This window comes from Echiichthys vipera (assembly GCF_963691815.1).
Source record: "Echiichthys vipera genome assembly, chromosome: 23".
In the NCBI taxonomy this organism is placed as follows: domain Eukaryota; kingdom Metazoa; phylum Chordata; class Actinopteri; order Perciformes; family Trachinidae; genus Echiichthys; species Echiichthys vipera.
Window position 1 is genome coordinate 2,938,981 of NC_139848.1, and position 24,258 is coordinate 2,963,238.

The 24,258-nt window shown below is 43.3% G+C and overlaps 1 protein-coding gene across 8 annotated transcripts in view; it reads right to left on the minus strand.

Moving 5' to 3' along the window:
• tns1a (tensin 1a) overlaps positions 1–24,258 on the minus strand; it is an 86,669-nt gene that overhangs the window by 21,259 nt on the left and 41,152 nt on the right. For 4 of the 8 annotated variants that reach the window (XM_083937887.1, XM_083937885.1, XM_083937888.1 and 1 more), the window contains exons 4-17: positions 22,602–22,640; positions 20,115–20,156; positions 13,672–13,721; positions 12,819–12,990; positions 12,670–12,720; positions 12,442–12,564; positions 10,751–10,815; positions 10,130–10,213; positions 6,482–6,594; positions 6,342–6,402; positions 6,171–6,246; positions 5,957–6,086; positions 5,524–5,589; positions 5,211–5,336 (exon numbers count right to left, since the gene is read on the minus strand). In XM_083937887.1, coding sequence (XP_083794013.1) covers positions 5,211–5,336; positions 5,524–5,589; positions 5,957–6,086; positions 6,171–6,246; positions 6,342–6,402; positions 6,482–6,594; positions 10,130–10,213; positions 10,751–10,815; positions 12,442–12,564; positions 12,670–12,720; positions 12,819–12,990; positions 13,672–13,721; positions 20,115–20,156; positions 22,602–22,640 — 1,198 coding nt within the window. Of the gene's footprint in view, positions 1–5,210; positions 5,337–5,523; positions 5,590–5,941; positions 6,087–6,170; positions 6,247–6,341; positions 6,403–6,481; positions 6,595–10,129; positions 10,214–10,750; positions 10,816–12,441; positions 12,565–12,669; positions 12,721–12,818; positions 12,991–13,671; positions 13,722–20,114; positions 20,157–22,601; positions 22,641–24,258 lie in introns of all 8 variants that reach the window. The other 4 variants (XM_083937886.1, XM_083937884.1, XM_083937883.1 and 1 more) reach the window with 1 other exon arrangement.

Consider the following 24,258-nt stretch of genomic DNA (forward strand, 5'->3'; position numbering starts at 1 on the left):
CCAGCTGCATCCCCGGTCTGATTCATATCTCTTTTCTCTTTGCGAGACAGAAAATGTCAGATTAAGCAGGTTTCTCGCTGGGTTAAGTTGGTCGGTTAAACCTGAATGAGCTAAGTGAAGTTAGGCTAAGCAGCAAGTTAGCAAACATGCGTCTAAACTGGAGAGAGATGGTGAACAATCTGTGTTTGGTACAGATCCTGGAAAACCATTCAATCATAATCATTTTAATATATATTTTTCAATGACAATGAGGATAATGATGCAAAAATGATCGTTCCCTTCAATAATGTGAATCATGTCGCAATTTCAATACCAGTCAAAATGATCGCAATTGAATATTTTCCTCGTATCGTTCAGCCCTAATGTAAAGATTGCACAATTTCAAATATTAAAAGGAGGAGGGGAATACATTCAACTTCAAAGATACACTATAATAATAACAATAATAGTAAATCCCTGGCCTGTACTGTATGTCTGCCTCTGTACGTCTGGCTGTCTCCTGTGTGGCGGGCTGGTTTTCTGTTTATCTGTCTTTCACTCACGAGGATCATTGGCTATCGTAAAAAGTGTCTACCTAGATGTCGGTCTGTCATCTCTGTCTCTCTGAGAGCTTTGGGATGCTGTGTTTAACTCTCATAGACTCTCTACCTACAACCATTTTAAGCACTTGAGTTGCGTTAATCACCTGCTGCTGTTGATTACAAATGTGGATTTCTTATGAATGAAGTTCAAATGCGCTATTTAAAATACAACGATGTCAACCTCAGGCCCACTGTGTTTTTGAGACAGTGACAAATGAGGCTGAGTTAGCTGATATCAAGCAGGAGACAGACACTAACAGACAGAGACAGACAGAGAGAGAGAAAGCCATATGGAGACATCTAGACAAACAGTAGGAGAAAGGAGGCACTAAGAGATGAGTACTGGCTCAGCGGGGTTTCCAGGAACGGGATTTGAACCTGCTGCTGTAGCTCACCGTGCTGCCAGCAAGAGGTCTAACTAGAAGCAGTCTGTGCCCATGCAAGACACACACAAGGTGCTTTTAAAATACCTGACTGCTCATTTCTGCAGAATGTTCTCAGACAATTTTAGTGTGTAAACTTTCCTTTAAACACAACTGTGCTAGCTTTGATACTGAGCATAAACAGTATAATACATGTATTGTATGCATGTGGAAAAGTTGGGAACGTGTCTTCTGAGAAAACTGTGTAAAACCATCTCATCTCATCTCATCTCATCTTCAGCCGCTTACCTGGGGTCGGGTCGCGGGGGCAGCAGCTTTAGCAGGGGACCCCAAACTTCCCTTTCCCGGGCCACATTAACCAGCTCTAACTGGGGGATCCTGAGGCGTTCCCAGGCCAGTGTGGAGATCTAATCTCTCCACCTGGTCCTGGGTCTTCCCCGAGGCCTCCTCCCAGCTGGACGTGCCTGGAACACCTCCCTAGGGAGGCGCCCAGGGTTCATCCTTACCAGATGATCCTGAACCACCTCAACTGGCTCCTTTCAACGCAAAGGGGCAGCGGCTCTACTCCGAGTTCCTCACGGATGCTGAACTTCTCCCCCTCTCTCTAAGGGAGACTCCAGACCCCCTCCTGAGGAAACACATTTCGGCCGCTTGGACCTGTCACCTCGTTCTTTTGGTCATGACGTAAAACCAGTTACAATAAATTCAACTAAAAATCAAAGTGACTTGTTTTGACGTTTGTAACAGATTACACCCTGACATGTTATTTTTGTCTTTTAGTACGGCTTTTATTTGTTTGACCTTATCATAGTAACTGTTTTTATCGCCCTTTCTCATTGTTAATGTTAATGTTTTATGCTGTTTTTATCAATACTGCGAGCACTTGACTGTGTATGTTGTGCAGCACTTTGAGCAACTAAGGTTGTTGTTTAAATGTGCTATAGAAATACACCTTGAGTTGAGTTGAGAATACACCCCTCCTCACCCACACAGGTAAAAACATGAATACATAAAATAAATACATATAGCCAACAAACAAAGTTGTAACTTTTCAGATACTGAATAACAAACTATCCAGCATGCATTGCATCGCAGCGCGAGCTCTGGAGCTCACATGGAGCTCCCGACCAAGCTCCCTAATGGTTTTGGTGTACCCAAATTGCAGCTCGCTCATAAAATGTTCCACACACAAATTGCTCGCTCCATGACTCATTTTATACCATATAGGTGCCAAACACACAGGATGCATCCGCGTTGACATGGAAACGCAACAAACAGACAAACAGACGCTCATATCTGCTGACCAAAAGAACAACAAGTTGAATTCTTGTTTTTTTTTGGTACGGGCTAAATAGTTTGGAGATTTGTTCATTTTGCCTTGAAACCATTTGTCCAGTGCAAAAAACAACCCCAAAAAAAACATTTTTTTGTCTCAGAATTAATAATATTTGAATTGATTTTGTTAGAGGCAGTAACACAGGGTCATTTGAACCTGGCTTGAGTTTTCTAAATTGTGAAGAAAGTCACTTTCAGTAATACGAAGGCCTCACAGTCCTACTCACCCACCAGTGCAGTTCAGCTGCTCTCCGTCTCTCCTCGATTTGACTTCATTCCTTAATCTCTCCTTCTTTTTCCTTTCTACTTCTTTCGAACTTTAGCAATGAACGGTTTTAACAGTTGGCAACTCTTTTCAAAAGTCCGGTCTTCTCTGTGCCTCTCTGTGCCTGTCTCTCTATCTCTGTCTGTGTGTCTGTCTCTATCCAGCTATTCCAGACATGTTTTAGGGCTCTGCCCCAGCCAAATATGGGAGGAGCGGTAAACAAAGAAGGCAGCCTGTGCTGTCAGTGGGCCCGCTGCCTTACTGTACATTACCCCCCCCACCATCACGACACACACACACACACACACGCACACACTGGAACACACACACAAACACACTTATTCTCTGTGGCAGGACACTATGTTTAGTGATTTTTCTAACTCAGGGGATCATTATAATCCTAGAACACGTTTAAGTGGTCTTTTGCTGTCGTGCTGAGTACTTTTATTAGGACTTTTGATCAAATTACAAACATCCACTTAATACACTAAGGATTCTGAATGAAGCACTTGTCAACAGTATTTAACGTCCTCAACATCTCACCCCAAACTATGCCACGGACCTTCTTCCCTGGCATCTCTCCAAGCATTTGGCTTCCCTTTGACGGAAGGGAATTTGTGCAATAAAGCTTCAAAAGTCCTGCAAATGATGTGATAATGTCAATGTTTTGAGATTAACAATTTATCTAATGTTAAAATGACACACTTCGTTAAAAAAAGTGCATTTTCTCGTAGCAGTACAGTCGCTCTTTGACTGCCCGGTGGCCCAAACAGTGGCCTTCTGACTGGTCTGACCTCCGGGTCGACAGCTGCCACCCCACCACAGGGCTATTAGTGGAGCAAAGGCAAGCCGACAAACACAAGGTGCACTGTGAACACACTCACACTCTTAACATACCCCATAAAAAAACAGCAAAAGGCCCACACAAACAAAGATTTACAGGCATACGCAGACACCCGTATAACACAAAAATACTGTGTAACACCAACACAAACAGCTGGACTAATAACTTTACACATTTCATGCCGCCGCCATCAATAACTGCTTAAGTGCAATTAACATTCGTCACAAATACTTTCTGTTGAAGAAAGCTAAGGACGCCTTTCCTCACGTCCCCAATGAGCGTGTGTCACGATGAAATGCACACAACTCTAAGCCGCCTAATCCTGCAGACCCTTTTAAGACTCCCATCTTTCGTTTAGCCCTCTCAACTGGATTTCCAAGGTCGCTAGGATGAGTTAGCTGAGCCCCAAACGCATTCGGACACCACCGGCTGAGGATGAAACATTCGTTTAACAACCGGACAAATAAGCAAGTCTGGATTCTCCAAATGATGCCTGATGAATGATTGGCGTCCAGTGTACTGGAGCGAGTAAAAATAGGCCATTCTGTCAGGTCAGTGTTATTCGTGTGGCATCAGTGGTTTGCCAACTCAAATGTGTATTAACATTCTCTTTTTCCCAATGGTAGTTCACTACTTTTTTACGACAGCAAAACAGAACTGCAAAGTTGTTTTTGTCAATCAAGATCGGCTCCAGCTTCCTTCCTCTGAACATTCTCATGTCCAAACCTAAGAGCGAAGGCCGCAATTAGAGAAATGGATAAACTGGCCGAGAGGTTACTCATTCAATAAGGATCAAACTTACAATCCTGGCCCAATTCCCACTGACCTTCTAGCAACACAGCAATTACCACAACGCTTCTCCAGGGATGTTCATAAAAATGAAATGGGTCTTTGTGAAGCCGTAAAAGAATCCCATATATAAAAGTGGATGCAGCACCACAATGGCTGCCAAGTCCTGACTCAACCCAGTGTGAGAACATCCTCCTGCTTCTCCTTCAGATTAACAGCAGTGCTCATGAATCTTATCATCGCTCAGAGGGTAAAGGGGTTCTGTAATTATTACATGTCATATGTGGAGTGTTCCTTACACTGATACTTCTACGGATGCCTGAATAAGTAGGAGGGGGTACCTGATATGGGGTGACTCGATTTCAAATTCCTAAACTCCTGGGACAGAGGTAGGCTGGGAGTTGATGCTGGTAGGTTTGGGAACTTGTGGGACTTGGAGGTTGGTGGCTTCTCAGGTTACAACCCCCCCTGGGAAGTGGGCAGCCACTGAAAGGGCGACTGACGCCCCCTATTTCTGCAGCGGCTATTTAAAGGACTGACTGACAGACCAGGGTTTAGGAGCGTGGGGTGGTGGGGGGGCTCCTTGCCTGAGCAGCTCACAGATGTCTTCTCTTTAGCAGAGGCAGAGGCAGAGTGCAGAGGGCATCAAAGCCAGAGACCTTCACCTGTAGCTAATTCTTTTGATTCAGGTGCACTGAATTTAAAGTGCGGCTCTGAAAGTTGTGTCTGAATTAGTATATAATAATAATATGTTTGAAATGATATTTTTTTTATACGACTTCCTCCTCAAAATATATATATACATAAACATAAATACAAAAATAAAATCAATTCTGCATACTAAATGTACCATCACGTGAGTCTGAAAGTCCCTATTAGTAACTGTGGACTAGTGGAGACAACCTATCCATCAAAATGTGTGTGTGTGTGTGTGTGTGTGTGTGTGTGTGTGTTAGTGTGTGTGTGTGAGCGTGTGCGTGTGCGTGTGCGTGTGTGTGTGCGTGTGTACATACCTTGCTCAGCGTCCACAGTGTCCTCACAGCGCTGGCTAAAGCTCTCGTACGAGTCCCAGCGGATCAGAGGGTCCTGGGTGTTGTAGTCCACAGAAACGCTCGGCCCGTTCTCCAGGTGGCCCAGGCCTGAGGAACAAGTTGCATGATGGGTAATGGAGTCCCCACACCAAATACAAAATAAAAGAAAATTAAAAAAAGGATCTATAAGTTGGGACTGAAATACTCCAAGAAACCTGATTGAATAATTTCAGTAAACATGGTCGCACTGTTACACATACATCAGGTTAGATAGCGTTTGTTCATGTTGGATTACCTCTGATCTTTTCTGGTCCATATGAGAAAACAAACTCCACCTTCCCATACTCTGGGAACCTCTCATCTGTACAGACACACAGTGTGAAAATGTTTTTCTTTTTGCAAAACAATGCACACAAACACATTTCAGTCGGGTCAAATATGATGTTTTAAACCTGCATGGAGCATTACAGTGAAAAATATCAACATTTCAATTTCACTTTAGCAAGTTAAGCACATTTTCACATCATTGTAGGGCAAACGTCTTGCTGTTGTTAACAAATACTCAATGGAAGTAGCTGCTCTTTGCATTTTCTTCATCATATTATTATTATTGAATGCTGGGATGCCTTCATTATATATACACTATACTAAATATTTTAAAATATGCACGTGCAATGTGTATGATATGATATGTATATGTAAATCACACCCACCCGGAGAGCCGTTACCTTTGAAGGTCTCGTCCAGCTCGTTCTTCCCGAACACCACCCCGAGGTCGTGGATGGCGCAGGTGTGGAACTGCACCCTGAACATCACATCCCTGGTGGAGTTCCTGAACCTCTTGTGGTAGCACTTCAACTACGGTGAGTGAGAGAGAAAACATCATAGCATGAACGGATGTATCAGTCGGTGTTAGTGTCAGAATTATGATACAAATCTTACCAGGATGTCTCCCTTCAGAAGCAGGCCGGGCTCAATAGTGATGCAGATACTGGTGTTGCTGTCTCCTTGCACATTGCTATAGAAATAACAACAATAATATCCTGTTAAAATCTAAGCTTTGCCCTGGATTCAAACACAAACCGCACTGAACCAGAATAAAAGTGTCCATACTATATTCCTGATGTATAGACTGGTTGCATTGCCTGGTAAATCTTCAGGAAAGGACGGCAGCCTGCGAGGGGAAATAAACAAATTAAAACCGCGAAAAACAAGCAAAAACCGAGCTTCCTGTGTATCCGTAACATGCTCACCTCCTTTGGACTCAAAGTTGGGTATGCCGTGCATGATGACATGGTGCAGGAACAGAGGCTTGTTGTTGATTTTTATGTGTCCGGAAAGAAGGCCGTTGAAATATCGCACGTACCTGCAAAGAAGGTAAAGTCAACACTGACTGCAAAGCCTCTCAATCACGGTATGACCGGTTTAAACAACGGCTGTCAGCTCCAGCAACCATGTCCGGCGTGCACCCCACTCTCACTTCTAAACAACCTTTATGCACTACGGGAAATGTCAGAGTGAACGGGTGTGTTCAGAGGCCAGTCGGGGGTCTGCTGAGTTAGTGTGGTCTGGTTGTTAATGATGATAACGATGATGGTACTGAACCTGACCTTGAGTGTGGGGTCGCCGCATGCAGACACACCCCCCTTTGCTCTGCTGTCAGTGTCCAGATGGTTTAGCCTTGGGGAAATTCAATTAAAGTGAGTGGGGACGCCAAGAGAGCAGCGCTGTACGTGTGTATGTGCGTGTGTGTGTGTGTGTGTGTGTGTGTGTGTGCGTGTGATACAAGACGTTACATTTCAGACTAGTGGTTCTGCTCAAAATGAAGAACATATTCCTTCTGTCAACTGGAGCTAAGCAAGAATTATGAATAAAATGCACCCGTTCTTTGAGCATTTAGTTATTGACAATTTAAAGCCTCCAATATGTTATTCATTATCAGGGTTCCAAGGTACAATTCAAGCACTTTCAAGCACTTTTAAGGCCATTTTCAAGCATTTCCAGCACCTTAGGGCTGTGATAAATTACATATTTCTACAAATAAATAATGAAAATTATCATTTCACCTCTTTTTATCCCATTAAAAGAAATGTTACTGTGCTATAAACAACTACAACTGTGTTTTGTAATACCAGAAAGATAAGAAAATAAATTAATCTTCTATCCTATGGCTATTTGTTGTGAAAGAAATGCAATAAAGACACACTTTCAAGCACTTTATCCAAAATTCAAGCACTTTTCAAACCTTGAAAACACAACATTACAAATTCAAAGAAAATTCAAGCATTTTCAAGGATTTCAAGCATGTGTACAGACCCTGTTTTATATAAGAACACTGAATGCAATGTCTCTTCATGTTTCTGTCATCAATCAAATATTGACTGATGATAAATATGATCCAGACATGCATCTTTACAGAAACCCCAAAGGGCGAAGCTTCTCTGTTCTGTGAGATAAACCTGTCGCATTATTAAAGGTTTTTTTTCTTCTATTCAAGGTGAGTAACTTTAAAATGCACTTTAAAACAAGTCATTGGAGGCGAGAAACTTGATAAACCATTAATCAATTAGCACATAAGACGGAGCCTATCAAGAAGAAGAAGAAGAATTCCTTTATTATTATTATTTAAATTCAATTTATTCATGTTACACACACACACACAGACCCGAAATACACACACATGCACAAACAGGACCATATACATGCAATTAATGGAAAGATGTTAGAGGGAGGGGGCTGCCAGATGCCCAAGAGATGACCTGGCACCTCTCCAGCCACCAGTCCACGCTCCATTCATAGTCCACACAGGGACTCAAACCGACGACCTTACAGTTCCCAGGCAAGTCACCTATGGACTGAGCTACTGCTGCCCTAAAAAAGGGTAAGCCTCGGCGGACAGCCTTGGTCTTCTGCCATGGCTCTTCGGTTCAGGGGGTCTCAACTATCTATTGTCTCAACAATAAGATTGTTTCCTACAGCGGTCGATCATTTCACAACCGACCCTTTAATCCCACTTAAATGCTGCATCTTTGACAAACTGTTAGGAGCTTTTATAGCCGCAGCAGGTTGAGCTCATCTCCAACTCTTGATGTTAATGTCACACATTCCAGACCATAATACTTGCAGACTCCAGGGGCAGAGATAATTATATCCAAAGCAGGAAATAGCAGCGGGGCAGAGGGCAAGCCTATAGACCTGTTAAGAGAATGGCTCGCTGCCTGATTCACAGGCTGGTATGAAGCGTTGTTAAGTCCCCTGCTGTTTCCTGTGTATCCCGGTTTATTCCCTGTAACCTCTTTCCCAGCTCATCTTTTCCAAGAAGCACCAAGATCAGGATTGGTCTCTTGCAGGTGGAGACGAGAGACGTGGAGAGGTCGAGCCTTTAAGCAGCTAACTATCTAATGAAGTGGACGGGGCTCCTAATATTGTAGGAGCAGATTCATGAGTTAAAGGAGGATAACTCAGAAGGTGCTCCTCCTAGAGGCAGCTGCTTTCACAATAAGAAATTGTTTAAATACCTTCAAACCCCTCTTGATTGGTTTGACCCGTTCTGGTCTGAATTTCCTTTCAGTCCATGCGAAGGCCATTATCTCCAAAAGCTAAATGCTTAAAGTGGAGGAAAATATGCTCTGATATGCTTAAAGGGACAGGGATGAATGCCACCAAGTCCCGCAGCCTCCCCGGAGACACCAGTGGAATCTTTCAGACGGACAAGATAGATGGCTTCTCCCCCTGCCGTGACGTTCTCTCACAATTATCCCAATTAAAACTAAACTGGAGATAAACAAGAAAAAAAGGGGAAGAATTTCCTCTGTAAAACGTCTCTCAAATGAAACGAGAGAGATTGAGCAACAACACTGATCAGTCAGTTTGTCTCGTTGTTCCGTTCTTCCGTTTATTGTTTGGTAAACCCCAGTGATTGTCCAGTCATGGGACAGATGATGAGACAACCGGTCCCTGGGCAGTGATATGCAAAAGGCCTAACAGCTTTCCTTCTTTGTGATGCTTTTGCCCCTTTTGTGTAGTCATTTTGTGTCTCTTTGGGGTCATTTTGTATCTCTTTGTAGTCATTTAGTGTCTGTATGGTCATTTTGTGTCTCTTTGCGGTTGTTTTGCCCCTTTTGCGTAGTCATTTTGTGTCTCTTTGGGGTCATTTTGTATCTCTTTGGGGTTGTTTTGTGTCTCTTTGGGGTTGTTCTGTGTCTCTTTGGGGTCATTTTGTATCTCTTTGGGGTTGTTTTGTGTGTCTGTGTGGTCATTTTGTATCTCTGTAATGTCATTTTGTATCTCTTTGGGAGCTGTTGTGTGTCTGTGTGGTCATTATGTGTCTTTGTATGGTCATTTTGTGTCTCTCTGCGGTTGTTTTGCCCATTTTTGTAGTTATTTTGTGTCTCTTTGGGGTCTTTGTGGTTATTGTGTCTCTCTGTGGTCATTTTGTGTCTCTTTGCAGTTGTTTTGTCCATTTTTGTAGTTATTTTGTGTCTCTTTGGGGTCTTTGTGGTTATTGTGTCTCTCTGTGGTCATTTTGTGTCTGTTTGCGGTTGTTTTGTCCATTTTTGTAGTTATTTTGTGTCTCTTTGGGGTCATTTTGTGTCTGTGTGATTATTGTGTGTCTCTATGTGGTCATTTTGCATCTCTTTGCGGTTGTTTTGCCCATTTCTGTAGTCATTTTGTGTCTATGTGGTTATTGTGTGTCTCTGTGTGGTCATTTTGTGTCTCTTTGCGGTTGTTATGTCCATTTCTGTAGTTATTTTGTGTCTCTCTGTAGTCGCTTTATGTCTCTGTATCTATTGTGTGTCTCTTTGTGGTCATTTCGCATCTCTCTGTGGTTGATATGTGTCTCAAAGACTCAAAAAGCTTCAAAATGATGTCAGCAAACAGGAAATGAGGTGATAACTGACCTTATCTGTGATGGCTGACCCACAGGAAGTGCTTTGTCCTCGTAGAAGCGCCTCATGGCAAACCTGTCCAACGCTTGATCAGCACTGCACGACACAAAGAACGACGGGCATCGTCAGAATTAGTCTGAGTGCGTTTTTGCAGCATCAACAATAACTGCCTGGATTTTTGTAAGAACTGCACATTTTTTCCCATGTTTGAGATTTAGAAATATCCACTGGCCTTCATCATTTACTAAGCAGCTTCAAATCCTCCTGGCTCCATCCCACCTATTAACATCTGGTTGCATTAAAGAATGATGACATTTTCGGAGCACTTCTTCTCACAAAGCCAGAAAAACAAGCTCAAGTGTTTTGCCATAATAATCACATCGGCGTGTAATTTTAAAGGCTGCTCAAGTCCCAGACCTCGAGGGCTAGCCGTGATTGATTGATTCTGCTGTCCTTACAAAACCTCGTGAGGAGGAGAATCAAAGGAAGGTGCTTAAATCCTACTTTTTGAAGACCGGCAGCCAAAAGGATTCACCTCCAATCAATCTCTGTTTAAACTGCAGTCAATAACAATGTAATAGTGAATTTCAACAAGTTGCTGGATGTGTTTTCTGACTGTGACATGTTTGATACCTGGCGGATATGTTGCTGTAGTGCATGTACGCGGCCACCACCACCCCTGTTCGGCCTCGGTTCCCCTGTGACACAGAAACAACAGAAAACACTCACTTACATGATTTCAAGGTGGATATTTGAACACATTATTTGAAATAGGGATCATTTCAAAGAGATCAAAACGATCTCGGTATTCAAAATAAAGAAACAGAAGAACAAATAAACCCTCCGATGTGATGGACTGCTCAGAAATCTGCATGAATAAACGCTAGAAACATAACTAACATGAAATAATGTTTGATCACTCTGCTTGTTTAAAGTGACGGGTGAGACTCTAAAAAGCAACACGTCTGCTGCAGAGTAACGCAGAGAAGCTGGGAAAATGTTTCCCTTTCTGCTTTTTCTGATTCGTCCGCTGCAGCATGTGCAAATATTGTATAATAGTGTATGTTTAAACAAGACGAATGGATTGTATCCTGCAAGAATCGAATGACTACAATCATTTTTGTGGATTTTAGATGGTCAGCAGCCACATATCTCAGTGTCTACTTTTCACATTTGAAGAAATTGTTAAGACATTTTGGGACGACAATATAGTCCCGTTGTCTCTGAGGGACAAAGACGAAAGGAAGTCAAGCACATAATCCCCGTGAAACCACAAACTGTCGTCTTTACACTTCGCTTTGTGTGAGATTAAACAAATTAGGTAAAACTTAATCATTGGTACGCTTTAGATGTGCTGGTTGGCAGACTCATCTTTGGACAGAGCCACCTGTTTTCCCCTGTTTCCAGGCTTAATGCTAAGCTAAGCTAACTGTCCGCTGCCTCCATCTTCATGGTCACGTCCAGATTGTAACCCTAGATTTGCGAAAACATGCAGAACTCTTGCGAGAACCCCGTGCCCAACGACCTATTCTTACCTTTCCCTTACCCATTCAGGCTCAATGCCTAACCTCAATCATCTAACTCTGCTTTTTCTGATTATGTATGTTTAAACAAGACGAATGGATTGTATCCTACAAGAATCGAATGACTACATTCATTTTGTGGATTTTAGAAGGTCAGCAGCCACATATTTCAGTGTCTACTTTTCACATTTGAAGGAATCGTTAAGACAATTTGGGACGACAATATAGTCTCTGCTGGTTTTCTCTTAGGGACAAAGACGAAAGGAAGTCAAGCACATAACCTCGGTGAAACCACAAACTGTCATCGTTACACTTTGCTTTGTGTGAGATTAAACAAATTAGGTAAAACTAAATCATTGGTACGCTTTAGATGTGCTGGTTGGCAGACTTATCTTTGGACAGAGCCATCTGTGTTCCCCTGGTTCCAGACTTAATGCTAAGCTAAGCTAACTGTCCGCTACCTCCATCTTCATGGTCACGTCCAGATTCTAACCCTAGGTTTGCGAAAACGTGCAGAACTCTTGCGAGAACCCCCTGCCCAACGACCTATTCTTACCTTAACCATTCAAGCTCAATGTCGAACCTCAATCATCTAACTTTAATCATCTTCCAAGGGTTTCACAAAACTAGGGTTACCATCTAGACTCGACTCATCGTGATGGGTATCAACCATCTCATCTAACTCTAGGCAAGAAAGCGAACAAGTGTATTTTGAACTATTCTTTTAAGAATATAACTTAAAACTGGGCATGAAATGGAAAGTGTCGCCCATAAGGTGTGCCCTGATCGCCCCTGCTTTACCTTGTTGTGCAGTACCACTACGTTGCGCGGGTCTCCATTGAGCCAGGTGTCGATGGCCTTGCACATGCTGCAGATCTTGTCCAGCGCCGGCGCGTGGTGGTCTGGCCAGCCGAACTCCAGGACCTGAAAGGGAATGATCAGGACCGTGAAGTCCCTCGACGGATTTACATGTGTTTGTGTTTGTGTGGATTCAAATAAAGACGACCCAGCGATGAGGCTTCTTTGTACCTTAGGGTTTAACTTTGATAATTCACTCCTCCACTCGCTCAGGTTGAGGATCTAAAAATCAGAAAGAAAAGAAAATCAGTCATTAGATAAGTTCAAAATAAAGTGCTATGAGTCAGACGTCCTGGATTCTCTCTGGGGCAGGTGCTCACCAGGTAGTGTTCGCCATGTTTGGACCGCAGCATCGTCGCCACCTCCGTGAGGTTTGCGGTGTAGCTGCGTTCCTCCGCGCTGGCAGGGAAACAGACAGAGATGATCCTCTCTGTGATGTAGACCAGGTCCACCTCATAGCTCTCCTCCATGGCCGGAACCACACTCTGACTCCTGGAGAGGAAAAAAAGAGAGCGAGAGGTGTCACCCGACCATTAACGGGACGTATAAGAGTCAGGATCACCAGGTGCGTTCTCATTTTCAGTGATTATTATCGTGTGTGACTAGTTCTTGTAGCTGCTGTGAGAACATTTCTAGAGTTTCTCTCGGGGACTAATGAAAGAGTTCATCGCAAACATCCACTTGATCAAAAGTAAACTCCTGCAGCTCACTCTTATACTTCTTGGAAAGTCAAAGATTTACAGTCCCGAACTGAGTGTTGACATGAACTCTGCTGATATTATGCAGTGTTTTTTTCACCGGCCAAGCAGCGATCAGGTTTATTGGCCGGTGGGCGTACAGTAAAGCTCTGAAGAATAACACGGGTGGAATGATAATTTACATTCCTAGAAAAAAGGAGAAACAATCGTTTTTTTAATGATCAACATAAAATAGAGCTGAGGATCACAGGGGATTTAAGGAACTTACTAGATCAAAAAGATTCAGTAATTAACTCAAAGTAGGTTTTTAAGACTGAACAAAGATTATGCAGAGATGCTTTTTGGTTACACTGGACAGGCTGGAGTTAAAACGCACTTAATCTACTCTTCATTTATTCCCTATACATCCATTCCTCCTCCTACTTTAAGGTAAACGTGTACATCTGCATACAGTATAACACAAACGATGTCTTACCGCGACTGCTTTCGCCTTATCTCCACACTCTTACAGGACCTTGTAGATCCCTGGGGAATGTACACACACACACAAACACACACACGCACACGCACACGCGCACACACACACACACACACACACACACACACACACACACACACACACACACACACACACACACACACACACACACACACACACACACATAAACACACACACACACACACACACACACACACACACACACACACACACACACACATAAACACACACATTCACAGAGAGGAAGAAAAAAAGATTCATAAACAAACTCCGTCTGGAAATAATGAGGAAGTTATTACAATGTGACAAAACCTTGAGTCAAATATAAAGAAAAGAAGAGGATGAATACAAAAAGGAATTGAAGGAGGAGAAGAGAAAAAGAAAGAGAGGAATAAGGTGCAGGAGCAAGAGAAAGGATGAGAATGAAACAGACAAATAAAGAGAAGAGTGTAGTAGAAAGGAGAAAGGGAAGAAGTAGGAGAAGAGGAAAAGGAACGTGGGAAAAACAAAAAAGAGAAAGAAATGTCCGGGATAATCATAAGAAAAGGGAGAATGAAAGATGGAAAGATGGAACAGAGGAAAAAGAAGAAGAGGGAGAGAGGGATCGGGAAGAGAGAAGAAGCAGCATAGAAGAGGTAAAGGAAGAAAGGAAGATGATGAAGAAGAGTAGAAGAAAATGAAGTAGTAGAGGAGAAATGGAAGGAGAAAGAGAAGGAAAGGTGAAAGGGAAGTAGACTACGCCAGAGAGGTAGGGATAAAATAGAGAAACAAAGAAATGGGAGAAGGAATAGGGAGAAGAGGAAGAAGGAGAAAATAAAAGCGAGGAGGAACAAATAGAGGAAGTGGAGGAGGAGAAGAGGAATGAGACGGATAATGAGTTAGAAGCAGCCAAAGAGGAGGAGGAGGACGGATATTAAGGGAAAAAAGAAGAATGGAAGATGGGAAAGAGGAAGAAAGAGAAGGCAATGTTTGGGATAAGCAGAAGAAAAGGTAGAAGAAGAGAGGATGAAGACAAGAAAAAGGTTGAAGAAGAATGAACGAGGGGAAAGAAAAGGACAAGAAGAAAGATAAACGGGGTAAAGGAAGAAAACGGTGATTAAGAAGAAGATAAATGAGAGGAGAAGGAGAGGGGGGTGAAAGGAAATGAGAAGAAGCAGGATAAGAGGAGGATGGAGGGATAATGAAGGAAAGGCGTTAAAGGTAAGTAGAGTAAGCAGGGGAGGAAGAATAAGACGAAGAAGAGGTGCAGTAAGAAAGGATCAAGAGAAAGAAAAAGGATGAGGAGAAGGAGAGAAAAATCCCAATCCATCGATGCTCCAGGAGACTCCTGACTGGGGTCTTGTCAGGGTTTAAACGCACTCTTTAAAGATCCGTTATTTGACTGAGGAGAGAGGGAGTGAGGCTGTTTCACTGTGACAGGCTCACGGAGGGAAAACGTCACTAAACATGCTGCACTGTCGAGGAATCGCTGCATAATACATGCTGCAGTCGGCTCTTCCTCTCACTGTCGGTCGGCCCCGTGGAGAACTCGTCAGCTGCCATCGGGAGGACGAAGCCGTCCAAAAGAGATAAAATGACAGCTGAGTTCATCTCCACAGACATCCCCTCACATACTTTCTCTCCCCCGCAACGTCAGAGCGAGCGAGTGAGCGTTCAGCTTTACCGGTCAAGTGTTTAAACAGAGGTCTTAGGGAGAAGGGGCTGTAATCATGGTGCGAGGTTAAACACACAGCCCAAAGCTCCTCACAGATGACGCTAATCCCACCCCCAAGAGCCAGAAACGGGGAAGCACGTCCAAGGCCAGATGCTGGGCGGGCCGCGGCCGCTGGTGTTGGCAGCCCGTTCACGTGGGGCTCCAGGGGGGTGGGGTGTTAACGGCGGTACATTTCACATCCTACGAACAATCTGCTGTCTTGGAAGCAGCATGGGTGCGTGAGCGCCTCATGGAAGTCAATGCAGCATGTAAAGACAATTTAATTGAATTTATGAGTTCATTTTAGACATGTCAAAAAAAAAGAATACAAAATTAAATTAGTTTATCAAATAAGAGAACAAAAAAACAACCTGTAACAACATTCATACAATGTATTCTGTCTGAAAAGGAGCAGGAAGAGGTTTTATTTAATCCGACCCCTTTTTAACAAGTATGGGATTGCTGTAATCTGTATCTTTTATCCACTATATGTACAATCTGTAAATCTAACTATACAATAATCAATATTATAACATGTTATAAATAACATACAACATAAAGTAACATAATCAAATTTACAGGCCTCCATATAAACATCCATAAAAGCACATCTACATATTCATGTGGATATATAACGTAAATATATATATATATATATAAGGTAAGTGGACTTGTACTTGTATAGCGCCTTTCTAGTCTTCTGACTACTCAAGGCGCTCCCACAGTGTTTGTCACATTCACACAGACATTCACACTGATGGCAGGGGACATCTACAGACCATCTAATCTAACCATTCACACCACAGTTACACACCCATGCACAGCACCGGGGGGGGGGGGGAATTCGGGGTTCAGTGTCTTGCCCAGGGACACTTCGACATGTGGACCGGAAGGTGGGGTTCAAACCGCCAATCTCTCGAATGGAGGACGACCCACTCTTCCACTGAGCCACAGTCGCCCCTATATATAGCCCATATTAGATTTTTTTAAGTGGAGTACATATGTGTCAGTTTAAAAGCACGTTCACACAGATAAAGGCTGGTTCTCACTGTCAAAGATAATACGTGAAAAGACCCAAATACAACTGATTTGACAATAACTTATAACTAATTCCCTGTGTAGCCAAACACCTTATTTCTCTTGAGCTCCATTGTTTTCTATTCACACTATTAAAAACGCAACAATGATCCGCACTGTGACGTATTCCTTCATTACCATCACATGGACACTGTTTCCAGTCGTTCCTACAGACTCTACGCACTACTACATTAAGTGTTTGAGCACCAGATGATAAACTACATTTTGGATTCCCTGTGTGGGAGTGGCCTACCTTGATGAACAGGTACCCGGTGCTCCACCTCCAGGATGAACGCAGTTGGGCAAAACGCCTTCGGATGGAGCTGCCCAGAGGCATGGCTACAGGTACGGTCACCACTTCTCTAGGTTATAGATTGTGAAATAAAACACTACAGCCGTCTAGCTTGTCCCCAGTTCCTCCTGACGGAAGAAGATGCTTTGTTTGTGCCAGACTTCCTCAGCGATTATGTAATAAATCAATGATGCATCTTCCTCCTCTTCTTTCCCTCTCGAGTGTCCTCTCCCTGCTTTCTCCTGCTTTCTCTCTCTCGCGCTCGTTCACGCCCACTTTCTGTCCTCTGGAACTACTCCTCCCTCGGTCTCATTATGTCTAATTATTTCAGACTCCCCTCCGCTTCTCCTGTCTCAACTCCCTTTTTTCCCACGTGTTTGTCGACTGTATGAATATACATTTTGTGCTCGTCTGCTGCACATGTGTTTGACCTTAAATACCCTCAAGAACCTACTGACAGAGCAAAGCATAGACTATATAATTTTCTGTTAAACCTTAAAGGTCACATATTGTGCTCATTTCATACTTTATACTATTTTGGGGCTGTACTAGAACATGTCAATGTGCTTTAATGTAAAAAAAACATGTTATTTTCCTCATACTGCCCCTGTGGATTTACCTGTATTCACCCTCTGTCTCATTACAACTGTTTTCTTCTTTTTCTTTACGGCGTCTCGCTCTCTGTCTTCTCCTGAGCCACACACTGATTTTAAAAAGTCTTCATGGTGCACTTGGATGACCCCGACAGGCCCCACACTGACCCAATTATGGTCACGATGGGGCGTTGTGACTCAAAACCACCATAAATGTGTCCTGTATGGACTAACCACATTCCATGAGCACTTACACCCCCTTCTGTCCACACACACACACACACACACACACACACACAGACAGACACACACACACACACACACACACACACACACACACACACACACACACACCCTGTATGGTGGTGATTCTTGGATTATCAAGGCAGAGAGCGCGAATCCCAAAGAAATATTTAAGAAATTAAGAGTTTTCTTTGAAATCCATTTTCCATTCAACTTGATATGAAAGTGATCTGATAATCCTGACCCTAGGCTTTGATAAGAGGGAACAACCATGACAGCATCATGAGCTCATCTTCTATGTGAAATGCCTGGTTAAACGGGGCTTTTTCTCTGGTATTTATTCCATAACATCAACAGGTCATTGTCAAATTGTTTGTGACAACTTTCTATAATTACAGTAAAAAACAAACAAAACAGGAGCACGGTCAAGACAATAAGTAGCCTCCACATCTCTGTATTTTTAGTGCTAAGATTTGTCATAATTACAACCACATTTCCCATAACCCCTGTGGACGTGCTGTTGCAAAAAGAGGATGTTACTACGTGTATCAACCCCTTATCCATTGCTTTGCTGTTTGTGCATTTCCATAAAGGGAGTAAACACAAACAGCAGCTGCTTCCTGTCGATGGGATACATTACAAACTATTACATTCTGATTATAAAGCACTGACTCATTGGAAATTCATCTTCAACCCCTTGTCCCTGTTGGGGTCGCGGGGGGGCTGGAGCCGATCCCAGCTGACATCGGCGTGAGGCGGGGTCCACCCTGGACAGAACACCAGTTTATCGCAGGACACATAGAGACAAACAGAGACAGACAACCATTCACACCTATGTGCAATTTTAGAGTCATCAATGAACCGAACACCTGCACGTCTTTGGACTGTGGGAAGAACCCGGAGAAAACCCACGCAGACACGGGGAGAACATGCAAACTCCACACAGAAGGGCCCCAGCCGGGATTCAAACCAGGAACCCTCTCGTTGTGAGGTGACAGTGCTAACCACCACAGCACCATGTCGCCCCGGAAACTTCTTCTTCTTCTTTAAATGCATTATTCAGATATCACTCATCCCCGCTATTCAGACTTTGATTGTCTCACTCTCCACACCTCCTTCTCTCTCTCTGTGTGTGTGAAGTCACAGCCTGTGAATTAATCTCCACACAGGCCGGTGTACACAGACCGATCTGTGTTTATAATCTCACCCTGAATCCCCGCCACAACTCCGGCCGCCGATCTAAACATCCAAGCGACGCCTGACGCAAACACTGACTCATTGTCGTGACTCACGAAAGGGAGAAGACAAAAAACAGAGATGCAAGAAATCCGGCCTGCTTTCATCTTTGGAGTAAACGTTGCTGCTGGTTTCATGAAAGACACGAGCGCCTTATAATCTCAAAATGTTCTAAACAAGCGAACTGTTTTTTTGCCTTTGTGATTGCTGGCTCTCCGGATCTGTTTTCTTTTTGCATTAATGGTGCTCTCTTATTTTTCTGGAATCTTCCTGGAAACCCGCCATGCACACACCCTTCATGGTTTAGCAATGTCAAGCTAAACATGCGTGCCTCGTCTCGGCCCGGGCCTTGGCAGCCATTTCTGGCACAGATGACACACAATTTGCAGTGAACCGGCAGCAGCAGATGTCACGGCAGCTTTTCTCATTTTCTAAGGTATGTACCAAATATTCTTTTCACTGGCACAGAAGAGAGAGAGAGAGAGAGGGAGAGAGGGTTAAATCATTTACTTCTGGCCACTTGGTTGGATTGACTCAAGGGTGTGCCCCTGGAATAATCATGTTCTTTTCATTCAATTAAGAATTGTTTTTACTTTTTTTGACTTTAAACTTTTCCATTAGTAGTATGATGTTTCATATGGTATTTACCCTAAAGCAGGGGTGCCCAATCCTGGTCGTGGAGGGCCACTGTCCTGCATGTTTTAGGTTTCTCCCTGATCTAACACACTTAAGTCTAACGATTTTCAAACCTGCCACGAGCATCAGCTGCTTGATAACGAGCACATCATTAGATTCAAGTGTGTTGGAGCAGAGAGAAACCTAAAACATGCAGGACAGAGGCTCTCCAGGACCAGGATTGGGCACCCCTGCCCTAAAGCGATTCCAACACATGGATCGCTTTGATTTAATTAAGTCATTCAAAGTCATGTAAGCTGTGTGCGGCCTCGAATGAGAACCAACCCGCAGAGCAGCAACAGGAGCTCTGATTGGCTGGCTTTCATGTAATTCATGTATTGCACGGTGCTGCCACCTTCTGCAGCGTGCAGGAACAGGCGATCGGAGGAGTCTCTAATTACCCCAGTGCCACCCTCCTGACTCCATACCGTGAAGTACACACATGTATGTTGAAATGGGTGTCCACATCATTTGACCATACAGGGTACACATACGGATTGTTATTCCAGCCCTTTGCTGCATAACAATAACAGCATATTCATGAATGATCAGCTCTTTTAAAGCATGTCTACCTTGGCATGAACACAAACAAAGAAGAGGTGTTACTCACCGGTGTATCTACATGCTTTAATGGCAGCTGAGGAGTGGGAGGCTGGAGGAAGAAGCGAGACAGAGTCAGTGGGTTAGTCATTGTTTCTTTCGCACGGAGGAAGAAACAACATGGTGAGAGAAAGGATGAGAAGGGGAGAGAGAGAGGGAGAGAGAGAGAGAGAGAGAGAGAGAGAGGGAGAGAGAGAGAGAGAGAGAGAGAGAGAGAGAGAGAGAGAGAGAGAGAGAGAGAGAGAGAGAGACAGAGACAGAGAGAGACAGAGAGAGAGGGAGAGAGAGAGAAAATGAAATGTCTACGATATCATTTTGTTTATTAAATGTTCAGTGAATTTTCCTTTTGGAATAATTTTCCCTTTTGTCTGAAGAGTAAAAACTTAAACTCTCCAGGTAAAGGTTCATTCTTGACTTGTTATTATTTGAGCAAAGTCTATTCATTAATTGCAGGGGGAAAATAGTCGAAATGGCTACAAGTTTGGTGCTTTTTATAACAGGAAAGTGCAAGGGGACAACAGGCCAAATTATCAACAGGTAAGAGAATATTATTAATAACAGATCATTATCTGGTCAAGAAGTGGTAGGGAGAGATGGAGGGGCAGAGACAGTATGTGAGAAGTGGAAAGAATGTACGTGACAGAGACAGAGACACACACACACACACACACACACACACACACACACACACACACACACACACACACACACACACACACACACACACACACACACACACACACACGAACAGAGCCTGACAGTCCGCTCCATGTGTTAAGGAAAACCTCTTGACTGAGTTAAGTACAGCGTCTTAGGCTGATGGGAGCTCTATAAACAAAAGCGGGGACTGTTTAACAAGCCGCTGCAGTCATTTCAATCGGCCGGCGTCCAAAGTAAATAAGCGAGGAGCAGTTACCATCGCTTGGAATGTTCCTAATTTGGTCAAATCTTCGGCGGTTAATCTTGAAAATATAAAACAGGACTCACTGCACCACTTTCTACTGGACTTTATTGAGTAGAAATCAGGAGAGTGATCAAATTGCTCTCCCTGCTGCTTTTCTAATCATGTCCCACTATTTGCTGAGCATGCATTCTTTATGGAAGTGAATGACAATTTTCAAGCTCATTAAAGGGAAAATGACTCGGTGTTGCAGTGCGTAAATCACACCGTGTCTTGTAAAGGAGCAACCCCTGGAGGGAAGGATAATAATCACTGTGACTGCAGCTCCGTGTCCGTCCTCTTCTACTCTCAGATTTAAATAGCATCCTGAAAGTCTCCCACCAAAACACTCATTTAAGATACTTCTTAGCATCTTTTTCCACATCTGTACACATGTAATAAATTCACAGTGTATCACATGCTATTGCTAGTCAATGTTAAGACCAGGGGCGACCGTGCCTTCTCCGTGGCTGCTCCCAAACCCTGGAACAGCTTGCCATTACATGTGAACATGTGGGATCCATGGAGAGGTTTAAGTGTGCTTCAAAAACACATTTTTTCTCTTTGGCCTTTGGATCCACAGGGACTTCTAATTCAGCCTAGCTTTGTTTAAAATGTTTAACATGATATTGCACTGTTATGACTTCTGTACCCGTGCACGTCTGTGTATGTATGCACATATGTTCCTGTATGTGCAGGTGTTACATGCATTTGTGTGTGAGTATGTGTGATGATATGCATGTTTTCTTGTTTCCTGTACAATTGTTCTTTTTGTTTTCTCTCTGTGAAGCACTTTGGATGACTGTTGCAGGTCTTTTATAACTGTGCTATACAGTATAAACAAAAGTGAACTTGAACTTGAACGTCTACTACCTTCTTTCAAAAGAAGGTGAAAAAAAATCCTAAAATCTCAAAATTGTGTGTGCGTGTGGATGGTGTGAGGACAAAAGTGAAAAATCACCTTTAAGTCCTCACAGAAATGTTTTTGTTTGCTACCTTTTAAGGCCGTGACACACCGGGGCAACTGTCGGCTGTCAGGCTGAGACTGAAAACAAACTTTTTATATCAGGTAATTTGCTTTTTTTTGCCATTAAACTTTTTTGCAGGTGGCTAACCAGCGTCTCAAATCTATCCTGTCAGGTTTCTCTTATAAGCTCAAAGAAGCTGCGACACCATCATCACCATTACGGTTATAAACTCTGACATTTGACCCCCAGCAATCACCTCAGAGTGCACCTTGTGTGCGGTTCTGCCACACTTCCAGTAAGGATCATTGCATTATGAAGGGGGTTTAAAAGGGAGGTCAACAAGATCTTTAGAGATGGCCTCCACACACACACACGCACACACACGCGCACACACACACACACACACACACACACACACACACACACACACACACACACACACACACACACACACACACACACACACACACACACACACACACACACACACACACACACACACACACACACACACACACACACACACACACACACACACACACACACACACACACACACACACACACAATCATGCACACGTTACACTCACCAGCTCATAGTTGGTAGTTGTTTGACATGATGTGGTGACCTGTGAATAGAAAAATAGAGAAATTATGAGTACAGAAAAGCAATCAAGCTGGAATATCTGACCTTATAGATCACATTAAAAGAGAGAGAGAAAGAGAAGCAGAAAGAAGAATATCTCATCTAACCGAGAGAGTTTTAAAAACTCTGTTGCATTTATTTTTGTTGAAACGGGGAGAGAGAGAGAGAGAGAGAGAGAGAGAGAGAGAGAGAGAGAGAGAGAGAGAGAGAGAGAGAGAGAGAGGAGAGAGAGAGAGAGAGAGAGAGAGAGAGAGAGAGAGAGAGAGAGAGAGAGAGAGAGAGAGAGAGAGAGAGAGAGAGAGAGAGAGAGAGAGAGAGAGAGAGAGAGAGAGAGAGAGAGAGAGAGAGAGAGAGAGAGACATCTTTGAGTGTTCCCTCCTGAATGCCTGCGTATTCCCCAAATCACCCTCAAAATAACCACTGCCTCATGAAGAAAGGCCCTTTTTGACTGTGTCCCTGTGTGGGAAACATGTAAGGACCGTTCCAGACAAATCACACTTGGCCCTGCGTTCACACTGAGAGCGAATGTTTCCTGTAAAAGTCACAAAACGATTGAATTATGCTATCAGCTCACACACCAGTCGGAGCCTTAAACTATGACTTTGTAATTATTTTTGCATGATGTTTTTGTCTGTCTGAGAGAATCCAGGCAAGTGCTTCATCGACCGTGTCTAAAGCGATTTCACGTGTATTCAATAACAACTCAGTCATGCAACGTCATGCAGGAGGAGGGCAAGCAGGACCCCGGTGCGGGCCTGGCCTGCTCTGTGACTCCACATGCACCTTGAACACATGTCAGACCAGGCAACACATATGCTGGGATCGGGCCGCACAATATTTTTGCCTTCCCAGATGGTGACTGTGTCAGATTAGGTGATTATAGAGTCATGAATTCTTGCTGCGGTCGGCAAAGAGACATGGAGGAATACACGTGGGACACTGAAACACTCATAGCTTTGTCTGTGCAGCCGTCTTTTACGATTTGTGTGACGCCCGTAGGTGATTGGACAAAAGGTGCGAAGGAACTGACTTTACTCTTCCTACCTGCCGTATTTTATAAATAACAGCTTGAGATGGGATTTGTGGGAGCTGTGGTTAGTTTGAACTGTATGTTTCAAAGTCGTTCATGTCTTGACTCATCATATTGTCAATACATTGTCAGAGAATGATGAAATGTCTGGTTTGGGGGGTGATCTAAAAAAAACAAAGATATTCACTTTACTATCATATAAGATTAAGAAGAACAGCAAATTTGGAACCATCAACACAACAAAATCAAAACAGTTGTAGATCGATTGACCCGTTATTTAAACTATAACTCGCTTTACTCCCAGAAACCCTGGCACTAGCTTCCTTATCCACCTTCTGATGTTGCATATTGTATTTTATCTATTGTCTATTATAATCTATCACCTTAGCTGTTCTTGTTTCTACTATTCTGCTGTATTAACCGCCATAATATATGAGTCATATTCACATTACTATAGATATTATTATAGTTACTGGAAGTGTGTCTGTCTCTGTCTTTGTCTCTCTGTCCATCTGTCCGTCTTTTCTCTCTCTCTCTCCTTCTCTTCCTCTCTCCGGTGCAGACAGATGTC